The 18,449-nt window shown below is 44.8% G+C and overlaps 1 protein-coding gene across 8 annotated transcripts in view; it reads left to right on the top strand.

The window, feature by feature from the left end:
- The first annotated feature begins 4,105 nt into the window (after window positions 1-4,105).
- Window positions 4,106-18,449, top strand: part of CUNH10orf90 (chromosome unknown C10orf90 homolog) — a 232,846-nt gene continuing 218,502 nt past the window's right edge. For 4 of the 8 annotated variants that reach the window (XM_052711890.1, XM_052711891.1, XM_052711897.1 and 1 more), the window contains exon 1: window positions 4,600-4,713. Coding sequence is in view for 4 of the 8 variants with exons in the window: in XM_052711888.1 (XP_052567848.1) it covers window positions 4,510-4,713 (204 nt within the window). In the remaining 4 variants the exon portion in view is untranslated. Of the gene's footprint in view, window positions 4,714-18,449 lie in introns of all 8 variants that reach the window. The other 4 variants (XM_052711888.1, XM_052711892.1, XM_052711889.1 and 1 more) reach the window with 4 other exon arrangements.

The raw sequence follows: 18,449 nt of genomic DNA on the forward strand, positions 1-18,449 counted from the left end.
TTGCAGAAGTGGGGGCAAGTGAATGATGTCGGTGAATGTGCCAATATTGTTGGGATTCCTGTTGTAGTCCCCACACCCAACCCCTGTGTCTGCCACTTCCCAAACATCAAATTATCACGATTTCCAAACACTCCAAAGGAAGTAGGGGAAAGTTTCTGTTCCCAATAGAGAGAGTGGTGCATAAAGCCATCAACTCTTTTTGTTGCTGACTTTTCCTGGGAAGACATAAACAGATGTTTATTTACCCCACATGACGATAGAACAAGGAGAAGACTTTACTCAAATCTAGCTTGGAAGCAGTGAGTTTATTGGGGTTACTTACAGTGGCATGTATGAGGAGTTACTTACAGGAATGTGGGTCACTCGAAAGCAGCCACATGCATCCATGGAGCTCCATGCACATCTTACAGGTGGCTCCACCAGAGAGTCTCCTCTCCTTGTCCATCGGTTGCTTACTGTTTATAGGACCCTAGGGACCAGCCTGTGAGTCTTGTGTTGTTCTGAGCTTGTGGAGTCTTGCGGAGCCTCAGGAACACCCCAAGGAGTGAATGTTTCAATCAGGAGGAAATATCTCTATAACATCTCTTATTTCCCACATCTACTGAACAAATAACTTAGCTTCTTTTCCCGTTACTGTGATGAAATACGCTGACAAAAGGGTTTATTCTGAGTCATATCTCAAAAGTATAATCCATCATGGTGGGGAGTCAAAGTGGCAAGGTCTTGAAGCAGTTTGGTCACATCGAATTCACACTGGGGAAGCAGAGATCAATGCATGCTGCTGCTCAGCACCCTTTCTCCACTTATACTGTCTAGAATCCCAATAGGGAATGGTGCCACCCAGAGTGGGCAAGCCTTTCCAAACATCTCAGTGAACACAATCAAGATAATCCCCCACAGACATGCCCAGAGGCCACTCTCCTAGATGATTCTAGATTCTGTCAAGTGTACAATTAATACCAACCATCCCACACTTACACTTGATGACCAAAAGATTCCTTCTTTCCCACTACATTGAGGCAATCACTCAACACAGCCCAAATACGTAGCAACAGATGGAAGTACCAAATAAACTCACAGTTCCTTCCTCTTACGTTAAAAAGCCCAGTTCCCCCCACCCTATAGACACAGCACTCTCAATCCTTCTCTTTTGTTCTAGCAGGAACAGCTAACAGAAGAGTCTGTGGGTTTGCCATGGTCCTGTGTGGCTTCCACACATCTGTTTGTGTTAAAAGATGCTCCAGCAGTCAGCCCTTGTACCAGGAGGAAACTTCAGTTCCCACCTGATGAATGAAGCAGTTATAGGTGAAGTGTCTTCCCCTCCAAAAGGGAGACTTGGTTATGTATTCAGAACTTCATAGCCATCTCTTTTTATTGTTGCCTAATGCCTTTTAGATCAGCACAGGCCTTGCAGGAAATCAACGCTGAAGCTGCATAATTAGGACGTCTTTCATAGTTGTAAACGGTAATCCCACCGGAGAACAGATTAAGAATTCACAAGCATGGATTGCTGGCACCAGGTACCCACAGTTCCCTTTCTTTTTGAATAATTCATTATTTAAATACTTCGATGCATGTTCTATGCAACCCTGTATATCACATCCAGGGAACGGAGAGTAAGAGCCTCGTTCCCCATCTGTCCCAACTGGGAACATATTTGAGGCTCATTGCTGCGGCTGGTTGTCATGGAATAGCAATGGCCACCAATATCAGTTTTAGTTAGTCACTTTTAGGGCCCATTTAGGGAGATTCAATTGGACCTTCCACAGGACATTAGCAAAGCAGAGGTCTAATTTTCATAGTGAACAAGATGTTCACTTTAAGGAAAAGAGGGGCTGGGGAGATGGCTCATAGCATGAGGACCTGAGTTGAAATTCCCAGAACTCTTGTAAAGCCAGGTGTGGGGATGTGCATCTGTAATCCCAGCATAGTCAGGAGGCGAGACTCTGCCTCAGGTGGGTAGAGAAGCTCTCTGCCGATGCATGTCTGCAATGGTGTGAACTGATACTCTTAAGTCTAAGGCTGTCAAAAACAACCAGGGGGCCACTGACAAAGGGGACTGATGCTGGAGCCATGGAGCCTCATCCAAATCCATGTGTTTGTTAGGTCATCCATGCAAACTCATCTCCCAACTGTCTGTCAGTGGTTGCTCCAGCCCTCTGACTTCTCATTCAAGTTCCCTGCTCTCTGGCCTTCCGTCCTGACTCCCTACACTGACGACCTCCAGACTCCAGTTCAGCCCTCTTGACCAAGACTCTTGAGACCTTTATTTGGCCACACTACAACTGTGTCCCGTGACCAGCCACTGTAGCACTCAGTGGAGGGGGAGGAGTCACCCACAGGCCAGGTGAGCTCATCATCTGCCTCAGAGAGCTAGTTACCATAACAACCAGCCAACCTTGAGTAAATTTCCCCGGGCTGGTCTTGGAACTTCTGGATAGGTAGCTCTGGTAGCTTCTACGTGGCTCAGAGTCCTTCAGTATGTTGTGGTACTAGAAGAAAAATCTCGATTGTTCTCAGACCTGCAGGACCTGCTGGGCAGGAACTCAGAGGTACCAGAAGCAGATTTTTTTTTTTTTTTTTTTTTTTTTTTTTTTTTTTTTTTTTTTGGTTTTTCGAGACAGGGTTTCTCTGTGTAGCTTTGTGCCTTTCCTGGAACTCACTTGGTAGCCCAGGCTGGCCTCGAACTCACAGAGATCAGCCTGGCTCTGCCTCCCAAGTGCTGGGATTAAAGGAGTGCGCCACCACCGCCCGGCTCAGAAGCAGATTTTGAGGAGGCAGTGGGTTAGACCTTCAGAGCCCAAACCACGTATGCAGATCCCTTTCTTTGTTGAGGTCTTTGATAAAATAAATTATTTTTTTCCCCTGACTGCCTTCATCCTATTGCTTCTGAAATCCAACATGGCATTCTCTGCCTCCCTGGAGAGTTTCCAGTGTGAATAAAGCCTGCCACCAGCTGGGTTTTATGCTCTTATTGATGTCTTTAGGAAAGCCAGAGTCACCAATGAATACAGTAGACATGCTGTTGTGACCTTGGGCTGGTATTTAGTCTGTGCATACTGTTTTCACACTCAGTTGCAAACACTGGTGGAAATGACCTCAAGCCTTTCCCATCTCCTCCTGAGCTTCAATTCTCAGCTTCAACATTCAACTCCTGGCCCCAGTAACAAGAGTCTAAAACCCCATTGTCCAGGCCCTAGCCATGGACTATGACTTGCAGAGACCCTGTACACAGCAGGAAGAAGCAAGGTGTTAGCTGACATTGAGCTCTGCTTCTGGGAAAGTCACCAAGGCCTTCCTTCACCCTTCCCTGGCTTGCAATGTGGGGTGAGGTAAAGTTTCCACAAGGTCATCCTTGGAGAAAGCCAAGCAGAAATCCCCTGCAAGAAGAGTTCTGTGCCTTGCCATCTGCTTTGTCTTGTGTACACCCTTGACTAACGGCTCCCAAGACCAGCTGAATAGAAACGGCCCCAACACAGGAAATGAAAATGGACGGCACTCCTTCAACTGTATTCCAAGCAGCCTGACATTCAGAATCTAATAACTTTTTGCATAAAGTAAACCTTCATAAGCATGGCACTATTAGGTTCCGCTGTGGAGAGAGAAGTGTGCAAAATAAGTTTTGAGCAGAAACTGTAACTATCTCCTAAGAGCCATGTGTACCACAGCTCTGGCACATTCGCCAGCTCCGGCACACACAGCTCTTTCCTCGTCCTGTAGCTCACCTGATCCTCATAATCTGGGGAGGGGCAGGGAGGGAGGGCCATTCTATCCCAGTGCTCTTCCTGGGGGAAACTGAGGCTCAGGGTTCAAGAAGACGTCCACGGTTGACTCTGGATGGGAGCCCCTACCCGAGCCTTCCGGGCACGGTGTCTCGGCATGCCCACCTCCAGCTGTCACTTCTGTGAGCCCCTTTTCCCCTGAGTGTACTCTGACTTTTTGCAGGGCTGAGGCCACGCTTTGTGCCTGCTGGTGGGCAGTCTGTACGAGTTCCTTTCAGGCCCCTGGCAAGCAAAAGCAGACATTCTAAAAGAGCAGCAATTATCCCTCCTGGTTCCTTTGTTCAGAGCTCTGTAAATAATTTATTTGGATTTGAGGGTCTAGAGACGGAAACCCATATCGAACCTCTCAGTAACCAGGCGAATTCAGAGTCTGGAACTTAAAGGCCAGCAGAAAGCAAGTGAGAAAGAAGCGTGCCTCTTTGAAATCAGAGAAGACAGCAAGACCTCAGAGCCCAGGCGGGAGACTGGAGTTGGCCAGGCTGCAGCAGAGGAAGTTTTCTCGTGGCATTTAAAGGTCACCCAAGGGGTTTCCACAACTCTCTCATGAGCCCCCTGTAGCATGGGTTTTGGATCAACTGTCCGTGAAGTTGGAAAACACAGGCCTGCACTGGAGCTGGTCCCAAACCCCTCCTGCTGCACTCAATACCTGCATCTAACAAAGAAAATTGTGTTTGCCAGGCTGGCTCGCTGAAGTCACAAGATTCCCAGTGTCACACAGTGCTCCGGAATGCCTGTTAAACCTCCCGAGGAGGGGAAGATTGTGCTCCCCACCTTTCAGATAACTGCCTTTAGTACCAGCCTGAAAAACCATGTAATGGTCATGGATTTGGTGAAGAGGGACTGGCTTCCTTCCCAGAGAAGAGCCAAAGTTTGTTTCATCCAAATGTGCCCCGGGCTGAAGGTGGCTGAACAGCAAGTCAGCAGATATGAGGTACAGCTGGGGCTGGCTTGGCAGGGTGGGAGGGCAGCTGCACCCTGAGCTTGGAGATACTGATGGAGGGCTATGTGGGAGACCCTCTGGCCATGTGTCTTCTCTGGTCTTGCAAAAATATTGCTTTGTTTGTATCTTGGAAAATACTTTTTAAAATCCTTTAACGTATTTCAGTTTTTGCAGTATGTCAGAGGGGATAACACCCTGGGTGAATGTGATCTATATACAAAAATCTGCTCCAAGGTTTCCGAGGTGGGTCACTGGTATCCACACTTGGGGACTGCAGTGTGCCTGTGATTCCACTGCTGTTAGCCCTGGGAGTCTGCACTTATCTGTCTCTCGGAAGAAACGTCTATTTGTCTGCCTGTGTGTTTAGAGGGAGCATATTCATGACTTTCTTGCTCGAGCTGAGATAGTAAGATTCCAGACTGGTCTTTTCTTTTTAAAGCGTGGGCTTTAGTTTTCAAGCCCAGACAACTTTTTTGGAAAATGGGGAGGACTTTTGACAATTGAAAATGTCAACCTGAGATAAACACATCACCCTGAAAGATATCTGTATTCTACTCTGGGTACCAGCCATAAGTGCTTATCTTTACAGAAAGTAAACACACATGAAATCTGATCAGCGTTTCATTGTACATGGAATAAATTATGAATGACACTGTAATTGACTCCCAGATAGCTCACTTATCCGTCTCTTTGGATGATTGTAACATGCACATTGCTAATGCTTTATGAAAAGGTAAGTGTTTGAATATTGAGGCTGTTATTAGGAAAGCCCTTCCCTGAGTTCAGGCAGATACTTGAGACCTTTAGTCACCCACACTTGGCAGCAGAGAAGCCAGCCTGACTGGAAGGAACAGGTTTTGCAGGGTTCAAGGCTAGCCTTCTTTAAGTTCCAGCCCTGGGAGAGTGAATTTCCATGTTCACAACAGATATGTAAAGGCCACAGGAAAAATGGTGTTAATTAAATCCAGTAGTAGTCCTTATTCATTAATTCATTGCCCAATCAGACAGAGCAAAAGGTGTGCAATTAGAATATAATTGAAAGGAACCAGAGAAGTTATTATTCACAAGTAATTAATCGGATGGGGACAGAATTTTATCATTGTATAATTTTTGTTGTGGCTATTTTCCAGTCCCCCAGAGAGGAGAAAACTTGTTGAATGATCTCATCATGCATTTTACAGTAGTGCTCATGGCTCCATTTTAAACCTTCTAATGAATACCCTTTCTTGCATTCCATTTTTCATAAATAAGACTTCCTCATTCCTTTATTATTGTAGCCACACTGAAAGCAATGTGAAAAAGGTGTTTTGCAAGAGTTGGTGGGAAAACTTCAAATATGCTGATTGCTACAACTACATGTTTCTGTGGCTGAACTGTTTACTATCATTAACAACCAACAGCCTAGCCATGTGTGTTAAATGAACCCTAGGCCACGCCCCAGCTAACAGTCCAACCAGGTGGGTAGTTTTTACTGAATCTATAGATAAGACATGGTGTATACAGGGCTTGCTTCCTGAGCTCAAGGGCTGGCCAAGTTTGAAGACAATGAATAGGATCCAGGTTTCCTGACCTTCTGAATTTTAGAGCGGGGAAACATGGATGGAGGTGATGGAGGTGTACCCAGGAGGCCCACAAGCCAGGCATCTTCTCTAGTCTGGTAAACACATCACATCTGTCTGCTGCCTGGGAGTGCAGTTTATTCTGTGTATGATCTCGTTTCTTATCAGATTTCATGTGTTTACTTTCTGAAGAGATAGCCGTTTGTGGCTGGTACCATTTGCAGAATACAGATATCTTTTAGGGGTCCTGTGTTTATTGCAGGTTGACATTTTTCGTCTCCAAAGTTCAGTAGTAAACATTTCAAGAATTTAGAATAGTCTAAAGCCATTGAGCTGTTACAGTTATCCTGGCTGGGGAGTGTCAGTACTGTTTAGATAGGAAGGAGTAGGAGAAAGAACCCCCGGTGCTCCATTTCCCAAGCTGAACATACCCAAAAGGCCAATTAACAGCCCAGTCTGCCATTGGACTCGGCTCAGTGACTTCTCCCCCTCCATCAACTCAGAGGTTTCCTGTTAACCTGGGCTTTGGCCATGAAGTGACTGATGAGGTAGAAAATGAGCAAGGTCGCTGGGATGAACTCTCAATCCACAGGGGTACTAGATTAAAGAAATGGGTTCATTTTTCAACAAAAGTGATTTATTTTTATTTTTATTTTTTTTACTGATGTCAAGTTCCTAGGGGAAACTGTGAGTCTGCTGATCTGAGGATGAGTTCTATAGATGGGGAATTCTCTCAAACCATGGTCTTAGTCCTGAGCTGTGTTAATGCTTCGAGACATCGCCATTCATTTGGGAGAACAGTGATTGGTTAACTCCAGCCCAGGCATGGTTCAGGTGTATCTAGTCTCTTCCTTAAACTGCCTTCAGTTGGAACCATGAGAAGAACCCGTGCTGAGAGAGGGCCGAGGCAGGAAGCAGATGAGAGTGGGAATGTTGTAGAACCCCGGTGCCTGATATTTGCAAAGCTTGGATTCCTCTTGACCCCAAATGTATCCCAAAGTAACAGGAACATTATGTGTTAAGGAAATTCTTCTTTAAGTGTTCTGTATGGTTAAGAAATTAACCAAGCCATATCTGGATGTGGATAGTCCCATTTGAAAACTGTGTTTGCTGTTCACATTATGAGCATGCCTTCCTGAGGTGCCCCATGAAAAGGCTCCGATGGCTTCACCAACCATGGGAGGAGAAGCCATAGAGTTGTATGATTGATATGCATCTCCCAGGGTGGGTGTGTTTAAGTATCTCTGTTCTACAGGGTTCAGGGAATAAGGTACAGCATCCATACATTTGGTTTTGAGTAAGTTATTAAGTATACAACAAGGCAAACTAAAAGAGTAAATAGCAATTATCAGATAAAGAAATAGATACATAGTTGGCAAAACATTACCAAACTGGGCATTCAGAACATCCTGCCAAAATGGGGAAGCCCCTTTAAAGCAGTCAGCTGGTGTTCCCTGTAGAGACTGCGCTGGGCAAAGCAGACTGACCCATCCAGAGATGCTTCCAAGGAAAAGAACAAATAACAACAAAAAGGTGATGTTACCAAATCAAGGTTTACAAACACCCAGCAGGAACCAACTAGGGAAGCCCTCATGAGGCATGGAATTCCCAGCAGAGCTGGGGGCAGGGGTGGTAAGGGGAGGGGGAGGGAGGTTGACCCTCAGGTGAGGCTTCCAAAGGAAAAGGAGCAGATGTAGATAATGTTATGGAATCGGGGGCTCACAACATCCAACAGAAATTGATCAGGGAGGCTGAGGCAGTCAGCAGAAGTTCTCCATTGAGCATTTTTTCCATGGTTGGCCGTCCAGCTTCTCCTTCCCACCGCAGACACTTTTATATCCCAAGATAAGCAACAGTAACCTCTGTTGGAAACAGTTCACCTTCTCATTGTTCTAAAGGTCACAACAGTTTTGCTCATGGGCTGTTTTGTGTTCCCTGAAACAGAATTGGGGTGGGTGACTCATCCCCAGACAGAGGGCCTCAGAGAAGTCTTTGAGACAAACATGCTTTGGTCTAAAATGGGGTTGGGAATGCACACTCCAGAGCCAGCCCTGGTGATCTCAAATAAAACATGACAATTTGCCATTATCATATTCATTACAACCTCTCAAAAGGTTATTGAGACCTATCTGGTAATAGGTGCATGCCAGAGCTTGAAGGTTGAGGCTTCCCTATCTGTTTTCTGATGGGTGACAGTTTTAAACATTGTCTTCAGGAAATGAGCTAGGGGAAGGTGTTATATGTGGGAAACACTATTTACCTAAGCCTCTTTCACCATCTGCTTTTTTATTTTCTACTTACCTTATTATTAATTTTTACAATCTAGTGAGGAGACTTTTGCTAGCAAAAGTCTGGCTACCTAAAAGAGTCATGGTGACATTTGAAAGTCCCTCTATATGTGTGACCCAGCTAAGACCACTGTGACTCAGTGGGCCCAGAGCAATAGCAGAGCATTAACACCAAATAGCAAACAAAATAAAATAATTCCTAGGTGGCTCCTTACAAGTTCTACTTCTCTCTGGTTCACGATTCTCTTAACCTTCCCAAGTACATAAGGCAAACACTAATGGGGGTCCAAGGCTCTTGTTGGTGACACTCACCCTTCTTTCTTACTTCCCCATCTATTTCTACTGATCGGTTTGCCTCCTGGTTATGAGTTGTGTTTTCTTTCTTCGTTACGTATGAGGCAGTTTTTCAGTTGGATGTCAGCTATTGTGACTTTTGCATTGTTGGATGTCTGATCTTATTCTACTTCTGTAAAGAGTATTGGCTGCGTTCTGGTTGTAGACTAAGTAGCTTGCAGACAGCTTGGACCTGTTGGCGTTTACTGGGGAGATCTGTGAAAGGTCTAGCTGAGGCTCTGGTGCAGAGTAATGGTCCTCAAGTACCATGGCTTTGCTCCATGGTGATACCTGGAGACAGTTTTGGTGATGGATGCTTGGAGGAGGATGCCACTGCTAATGGTCATAGATGCTGCTATCTTCCTTGTGTGTAAACGTGTGTGTGCATGATTGTGTGCATGTGTGTGTGTGAATATCTATGGATTCCAGAAGCCAACTTTGGATGATGCCATTCACCTTGCTTTTTTTTTGAGACAGGGTCTCTCTATCACTTTTACCTGGAAACCACTGGTTTGGCTAGACTGGCAAACCCTAGGAACTTACCTTTCTCAGCATCTTGAAGTCTGAGACTATGAGAGAGCATATCACTAGTTCAACTATTTTTTTTAAAATATATTTTCTAGGGATCAAGTTTTGGTTTGCACAGCATGCACTTTACTGTCTTATTCCCCAAGCTCCAATGGTGTTAACTTCCTCCAATACACAGCACAGCTCCCTTCCTTCTGATGGAGAACACTCCAGCCTAAAATGCCTGCAGTATTGAGTGGGAGAAGTCTTATTCTAGGGCATATTTAGTCCCACCATTAAGACACAGCCCTCTGAGGAGTCTCTCTGGCTTTTCTGGTGTGATGAGTCCTTCCCGCAGGTGGGAATGTGAATTCTTTCTGCCTGTTTGAGGCCCTGCTCCTTTCTGGAATTTCTTTCTCCTTGCTATCAGATAGTTTTCTCTCAAGCAGATGCAGGTCAGAAACCTTGAGGGGTCCCTTGTGATCAGCCGACACTCCCTTTTCTTACAGTTCCTACCCTTCATGAATGTCAACCCCAGCCACCTGAGCCCTGCCGATGTCTCCTGTGCTCAGTGAAAACACAGGGTCTGCTGAGTCTCCACTCCCAGGGTCACAATCTGGAAGCCACACATGTAGGGATAATTGTGGAGTTCTCTCTCATTTCCCCTCTATCAGGGATCATAGGCCTGTATTGCTGGCTTACAATGAAAAAAAAGTATTGTTTTGCAGCTTTTACTATCCTGTTATACTCTATTTGTAGACAGAAGTAAATGCCTGCCCATATGGTTTGGGTGTTGTACCAGGGCTGGGAAAGTTTGCTCGTGTGTGTGTGTGTGTGTGTGTGTGTGTGTGTGTGTGTGTGCATATTCATGCCAGTATACATGTGAGAATGAGTGTATATGTGTTCAGGTACTTGTAAAGGCCACGGGCAAGGCATCATCCCTCATCCCTCTGTAACTTTGTATCTATTTTGTTTTTGGACATGTCTTAATGGCCTGGAACTTACCAAATAGGCTAAGGTGAGCCCCAGACATCCGCTTGTTTCCACCTCCCCATTGTGGGAATTGTAACCACATACTATCACACTTGGCTTTTTAAAAATGTGGGTTCTGGGGATCTAACTCGGGTCCCCAAGCTTGCAAGACAAGCACTTCACCAACTAAACCTCCTCCCCAGCCCCTCTACTATGGACTTTGATGAAGGCTTTCAAGTGACTGGGATGTGTCTCGAGGCCTTGAGTAACAAAAAACACTCAAATTTGAAGCGCTCAGGCTTCATGATGACTTGATTCATGGAATGATGAGGTCACAGAAACCAAACATGAGGGAAAACAAATGCTTTCTTCTCTTGCTTATCAAAAGGGATGTAGCAGAATTACCCAGCAGCTAGCTGAGTTGACAAGTCTGAGCGAGATCAAAGTCTTCCGAATCTCGATTTTCTTCCTGGCCTCAAAGCAATGATTTTGCTGGAGGAGTGTGCTGGAGATTCCTGTTGGAATGGAGGCCCAAGCACTCTAAGGCAAGCAGGCAGAGAAAAGCCAAGTAGATAGCACTGAGGCTCAAGATGATCGTTTCATTTCCTCTTCACTCCAGGGCTTTCTCTCCTCCTCTACTGTCCATGGCTGGTTCAGAAATCCATGGGCTGTTGAATTTGTATGTGTGGTGCTGGGAATTAAATCTAGAACCACTGAGCTGCACATCTAGTTCCAGAAGTCTGTACTTTAAACATGCAACTGTGATCTGAAGTTCTAGAACCATCCTTTGTATCCCTCGGATCCAGTGGAAGGCAACAAAGACGCCAGTATAAAGCACTCCACTGGGAGAGCTGGTGCGAGGAGGGTGGGGGTGGGGGCTGTGCACCAGAGGGGAGAATGGCCAGGCCAGGATCCCTGTGTGTGGGGAGCTCAGTGGAGGCAGAGATGGAACAATGGAGCCTGGTGTGGCTGATCCCTGAAAAGCCTCATTCATCCTCGCCACAGCAGTGTGAGACACATGAGCCCCATTTTTTTTCCAAAAAGAAAATTCTGAGAGGCTTCGAGAGTTGATACAAGAACCACAGAGACACAGCTAGTGTGGCCAGGAGGACTCTGGCCTCATGATGTTCTACTCTGAGGTCTGTGTTTCTCATGTGGTGCTCAGGAAGAGAGAAGAGGAGGCAAGGTTCCCCACCCCACCCCACCCCCCCACACACTGACAATAACTGCTGGAGAGTGGATCCAGGGTCATCACAGACACAGGGAAAGCCAGTCCTGACTACAGCCAGGGTCAGACCATGGAAGGTCAAGTCAGGGTCTTCCACTGCCCTTCGGCCTCCTGCTGAAGACACAGTTCTTTGTCACCCCTTTCTTGCCTGGCACTTCCATCCCTCTATTTTTGCTGCTCCAGTTTCTACTCAGGCAGAGAGTAGAGGAGGCTGGCTTGCTGTAAAATATCTACCAACCAGCAAAAATCGTCATATCGTTTTAATATAGCTTTTTAGAAGTTTGTTTTCCAAGCAGATGATAATAGTCAAAAGTTACAATGTCTATGATGTGTGTAAAGAAAGCCAAATTCTGTCACATGCTGGTTCCACCGTAAGCAGCTCATCTAGAATTATAGACCACCTTCACAAGTTTAGCACAGAGAGCAACAAACTATTTCTGATAGTGAATGTGGTAGTTTTGTGGCAGGCTAGACTTGATTTGTGAATTGAACCCATACTTTAGGTACTGTGTAAAATGATCTTTATAACTTTGGTACTTTTTTTTTTTTTAAAAAAAATATAACATTTTCTATTAAAATATAAACACCAGGTTTGGCGAGATGGCTCAGCAGATAAAGGTCCCTGCTGGCAACCTGACCACCTGAGTTTGATCCCTGGAGCTCACATGATTGAAGGAGAGAACTGACTCCTGCAAGTTGTTCTCTGGCCTTCGCAGGTGTTCTGTGGCATGTGCATACCACACCCATACAATAAACACCTAAATAAAGATAATAAAATGGAATAACCCACACTAATAACTCATATGCACATATCATCTGATAGCTGGACAGTGAATCACAAGAGTGTAATTACAATTATGGGAAAACTGGACAAGCTCAATATGGAGGCATATAGCTTAAACTCCACGTGGAACATTGTAAGATTTCAAGTGCTTAACAATATTGATTTTGGCTTATGAGGCTTTATTCTCTACATGATAAAGCTATCTTTTGCAAACACTAATGAGGAAGGCTGGAGAGATGGCTCAGCAGTTAAGAGTTCTTGGTATTCTTACAGAGAATGTGGGTTCTGTTTCCAGCGCCCACAAGGCAGCTCACACGCACCAGTAACTCCAATTCCAGGGGTCTGATGACCTCTTCTGGCCTCCTTGGGCACTGCAGACATCTGCTGGCCATAACTTACCTGTCATACACGTAGGCAAACATTCTGACACATAAAATAGGAATAAACCTTATTTAAAAAGGGAAACAGTAGTAGGGAAGCCATGCATTCATATGAAACAAACACAAGAGCACAGAAGTCTTGCAACCCAAAGCTTGAAATTGTGTCAGCATCTTTAGCATGAGTAAATGTATTTGGGACTTTCTTTTATGACTATAAAATAAAATAGAATAAAATAAAATATTTACCCGGAACCCCTTATGAGCCAGTAAACTATGCTAGGTGCTGGGAACACAGTACTGAAGTCTGGTTCCTGTGCCTGCTCATCCTCTGGTAGGGCAGCTAGTAAACGTCTACACAGAACTTTGAGTGCAAAGGACCCAAAAGACTGTTCAGAAATGGAGACATTTGGCCTTGTTCCTCTTGTAAGACTGGGATGGTTCTGAGGCTTAGTTTTAAGAGTGAGGTATGGGCTAAAACTGAGTAAGAGGAAAATGTTTCTGGCAAAAAGATCAACAATTTCCAAATAGTTATTCGGGTCAGGAAAACCTAAACAGAGCCCAGCAGTCTCTCTCAGCTGAGGAGGCTTGAAGTTATAGATAGAATTCGAGGTCACAGTTTTTGAGAGGGGGAGGCCAGCACAAAAATAGCTCCAAAATGGTTGCTTTAGGTCTCCTTGACTCTGGCTGCAAACCTGCCTGTGCTTTGCTGAGCTGTAGAGCCGGGAAAGAGCAGCTCTTGAGAGGTCTGAGAGGAACGGTTCTCAGCACTCTCCTAGGGCTATTGGCCACTCAGGTCTTCAACCATCTGGAACATAGAGACCTCCTTTCCTTTGGAAGCATTCTAGTAGGGCCACCAAATGTCATGCCTTTGTTGTGTGTCTAAAATAGTTTCTAGACTCAAGCCTCAGACTCATTTCACTACAATTTAAAAACACTGAAAAAAAAAACCAAGCTATTTCTTATGTAGTTTAACTGGTTAGCAAAACAAAGTTCATGTAAATATAAGAATACAAAAAAAATCAGCAATGGATAATGTAAAATTTATAACATCTAGCATCCACTTAAAAATGACTAGACTTTCAAAAAATTCAAAAGACTGAATCATGAGCAAGATAAATGCCAGTCAATAGAATTGTTCATTGAAATGATGGAATCAGCAAACATGGACTTTCACAAAGGCTATTATCAACATTATAAGTATATTGTTTTTTCTTGGAATTCCTTGTATTTAAAGGGAGCCATCAGCATGATGGAGAGACATATGGATGATATATAGAAAGAGCAATACAGAATGTCTGGGGAAGAAAAAAAGAAATAAACTAGCAATTTTACTGGGTGTAATCAACTGCAGACTTGATACTACAGAAGGCAAGATCATTGAGCTTCCCAAACTCAGGATGGGAGAGTTTAAAGAGTAGAGGAACCAAGAGAAAGAAAGAGAGTGAGAGACTCTACGCAGGAGACAGAGAGCAGACTCAGTGACCAATCTGATGATGTTGAGTCCAGTACATGCATTATGAGAGTCTCAGAAGGAGTGAAGAATGGATGAGGAGAAGAATCCAAGAAGGAAATGATGGCCTCAAAGTTTACAGTTAATGAAAAGTATAAAGAATTGCCTGCCAAGCATCTTTATTTCCCAAATGGTGGTGCACAGGGTAACCAGCTGGGGTACCCCAATCTAGGGAAAGTGGGTTCTTGTGGCCATCCTGCATTGATGACTGAGGCATCCAGCTTGCTTTCTTAAGGCCAGGATTATAGCAGCACAATGCATCACTGCAGATGGCTTTAACTTGGATTGGCTCTCAGAGACAGGAAACACACCCTGGCAAGAACCATCTGTATTTGTTTTGTATTGCTGTGTAGCAGATGGTCATGTCTGACAGTTGTGTAGACTACAAGTCCTTGTGTGGCTTAGATGGCTCCTCTGCATAGAGAAGCCCTCCCCAGTCTGAATAGGTGTCAGCCTCTCACCAAATGCTCAGGGTCCTCTTTCAAGGCTACTGGTAATTGGAGGAATTTAGTTTCTTGTTGCAGTACCAACATCTCCATTTCCTTGTGGGTAACAGACAGCTATCAGCTAACAGGGGCTATCTGTAGGTCCCTGCCATGTGACTCTAGCTAGAGAGAACATTAGTTTGTCCTTTAAAAATTATTTATGTTTACTTACATGAGTCTGAGTGAAGATATATGTACCACGTTCATGTAGGAGCCCTCAGAGTCCAGAAGAGGGCATCAGAGGGAGTTAAAGGCGGCTGGGAACCGCCATGCAGGTGCTGGGAACCGAACCTGGGTCATCAGCAAGAGAGAGATCTCTAGTTCTGTGTTTGCCTTTTCAAGGTCATCTGGAAAAATCTTTCTGGATCTCTCTTGACTTCTTTACACATTCCATCTGTTAGGTCAGGCCCTCCTAATATATTCTCTAATTCTATTGATTCAATGACAACAGATTAGTAACCTCAGTATCATCAGCAAAACCATTTTCCGATGTAACATAGCTTAGCCATAGGAACAGGAGCCGGCTCTGTCCACAGCTGCTGCTCATACTCCAGGGAAGATGACTATGCAAGGTATACACAGCAAGGGTAGGCGTCTCAGTGGCTGGCGAATTTTCCAACGAATTTTCAATTATTTGTGTTGGTGAAGAAAAGAAAATATAAGGAGTCTTTGGGAAAGGCCACATAGGTTGGAGTCTATTTGAGAGCAGCATGGGAAAGGGTTTTATACATTGCTGTATGGAACCACGCTCTTACTTCTGACACCAGATCAGCCTTGAGTAGATACGTTAGGATTGTGCCATAAATAAATGATGAACAAAAGCTCATTAAATATATCGTGGGTGCAAACTGGCAGCCAGGGAAAGTGACAGTTACTGCACAGACGGTGTCTTCTCTGACTCGATGCTTACAGTTGTCTCCCTTGCACACTCAGGCTTTTGAGTGATTAGCAGACAAACAGAAGGATGATGGGCAGCTGAGTATCAGCTCCAGTTGGCCCAAGTGAAACTGCAAAGTGAAAGTCACCTGTTCCATTATCCTTTTTGTTAATAGGATTCTGAAATAGGGAAATAATCTCAAGTGGAATTCACATCCTCTCTCTGTCTCAACAAGACAACACTAAAATTGAGTATCTTCAGCAAACCCCACAATTGGGAAATGACAATGTGTCTGAGAAGCAAATAGAGCTGCCAGCAAATGGAGAGAATAGTTTTCCAAAGTAGATAGCTAACTGCTTACCACCTTGTATGGAAGGCAAGAAGTCACTTCGTGTTAAAGCAACCTCTGACCTAGAGCAAGGGACCGGCCACATAAGGGACTGGCCACATAAGGGACTCACCCACACAGAGATCCAGATGCCTCTAATTCAGTCATGTGTTTACAGGAACTTCATGAAAACTGTGATTTTAGCTTATCTTTCCACTGATTCATTCTAGGTGCTACTGGGTTCTTTGTGCTCTGCTTTGCCCACTGGTTCCTCAGTACTCTGCTCTGTCCTCTGTCCTCTGTTGCTCTCTAGTCCCCGAGTGGCGCAGCTGTTGACTGATGATGGGCCAGGTCAAGCATGCAGAAGAATTGCATCTTGGTTGAAGGGTATGCGGAGAAGGTTCTGTGAGTGTAGGGGAGAGATGTGTTTCCTGGGATGGAACAAGCTTTGTTGGCTTTTTTGTGCATACCACTCACTGCACTAGGAATTCAGGAGTACAGGTAGGAAGGTTCTCCTAAGCAGTCTCAGAATAATGGCCACTTGTATTGGGCTATGTCATCTGTGGAGAATGTTGCAAAATGAAACCATGGGTAGTCCTGTTTGAAAACAGGGAGAGCTGTCAGAAAAAGGTCTTTAAATTGATTTCAAACTTAAAAATATTTTTCCTTTCTTTCGATTTTCCACGATGTTTTAAATTTTTTTTTAGTGAATGATCTCTATAAAGACAAATTACAATTTTACATTATAACTGTGGAGTTTACTGCTCATCTTTACAATGTCCAATGAATGCTGCCTTTAGCAAAAACTGAGTTACAACATTAACTCTTAAGTGGAATCGACAATGACAATTAGGTCGCAGCTCATCTATGGGCACATGCGCTTCATTCTTACAAGAACTGTGGGCTTGCTGCATGAACCAGCTCAGCTGTCTTATTCCCATCCTCGAATGCGGTCACTTCCCACCAATGCTTACTGCCTCTAGCTTGCTGGGAAGAAGGCAAGGACTGCACACATGGTTTGGGTTTTCTGAGCTTTCCTTTTTTCTCCACCATCATCTCAGTATGCATGGTTGATCACCCCCGGGGAAGTGACGTAAGCATGTTGGTCAGATTTTCCCTGTTGTAGAAGCATGGCCTAGAGTAAGCTTTGGAGAAACCAGAATTGTTAAGCACTCAGGTCTGCTTCTTTCAAGGAAGAGGATGACAGCTGGACACCTGCGATGCTGGAGTAAGTGGTCAAACAACCCCATGATCCTTTGCTCTTAGGAGCCAGCCTCTACCCAAATTTCCCCCAGATCCTGAGAATTGTTTAGACCCTAATCCTTTGTCTCTCAGTGAACAGAACTCCTCCTTGTGAAAGAGGCCCAATGTACTTTGCATCCTCCATCAACAGAATCCGTCCTTAAGCTTATTACAAATCCTTCCTCTCTAGGCCTTAGTCTAGAGCACTGTTTCCCAGTCAATAGAGTTCATTTTTTGTAATAAAGGTCTCAGGAACTTTGCTATAACTGGTATTTTGCAAGAGAATTTTGATGCGGCCATCCCTGGAGCTTTGTTATAAGAATTGTCACATGGAGACTTTCCCCAAAGTTTGACTGTGCTTAAATGTTAAGAAAATTAAATCATGGGATCAGACTGTCTAGAAGTTTTGATCGAGTCTGACTGACCAAGTTCAGCTATACTGCGTGTCCATTCTCACCTCTTCAGGGTTCATTTCCCAGCCAACTGTGATATCTGCAGATACCCCACCCCCCAACACTTTATACCAAAATATTTGTCAGAATCCTCTAAAAGGAGGAGGATTTATTTTAGCATGCAGTTTCAAAGTATAAAGGTTAATCTTCATTTCCAACTTGACTAGATTTGGGGTCATGTGGGTGATATACTTCCGGACTGTGGTCAAGAATGCTTTCAGAGAGCTTTAACTGAAGGGGAAGAACCTAACCTGAATGTGGGCAGCACTGTGCCATGGACTGTGGTCAGGACTGAACAAAAAGGGAAAAGGGAGGAAGCCAGGGAGTGCCGACCTCCCTTGTTCCCCGCTTCCCTGTCAGTGTGTGGACTAAGGTATGTCCGCTGCTGGGGCACCCCGCCCCAGTGGCCTGCCTCCCTCTGAGCTGTGAGTCAGAATAAACCTCCCTCCTCTAAATTGTTTCTTAAGAGGTATTTATCCACAGCAGTGAGGAGAGTAGCTGGTATAGTGTTGAAGTCCTTGGCGCCATGGATGATGGGCCTGCCTCAGGAACTATCAGAGTGGGAGAAGCATGCGGCAGAGTCCACTTACTTCATAGTAGACAGGAATCAGGAAGAGCAGCAGAATGAGGTCTGGGACAAGATACAGCCCCTAAGAACACACCTCCAATGACCCACTTCCTCCAGCCAAGTCCTACCTCCTAAAGTTTCTAGACTCTCCCAAAATAGTGCCACCAGCTGGGACCAAGTCCTCAACACTTTTGGGGGCAGACTTCTTATCTAT

The sequence above is a fragment of the Peromyscus californicus genome, unplaced genomic scaffold, assembly GCF_007827085.1.
Source record: "Peromyscus californicus insignis strain IS unplaced genomic scaffold, ASM782708v3 Scaffold_4__1_contigs__length_199733344, whole genome shotgun sequence".
In the NCBI taxonomy this organism is placed as follows: Eukaryota; Metazoa; Chordata; class Mammalia; order Rodentia; family Cricetidae; genus Peromyscus; species Peromyscus californicus.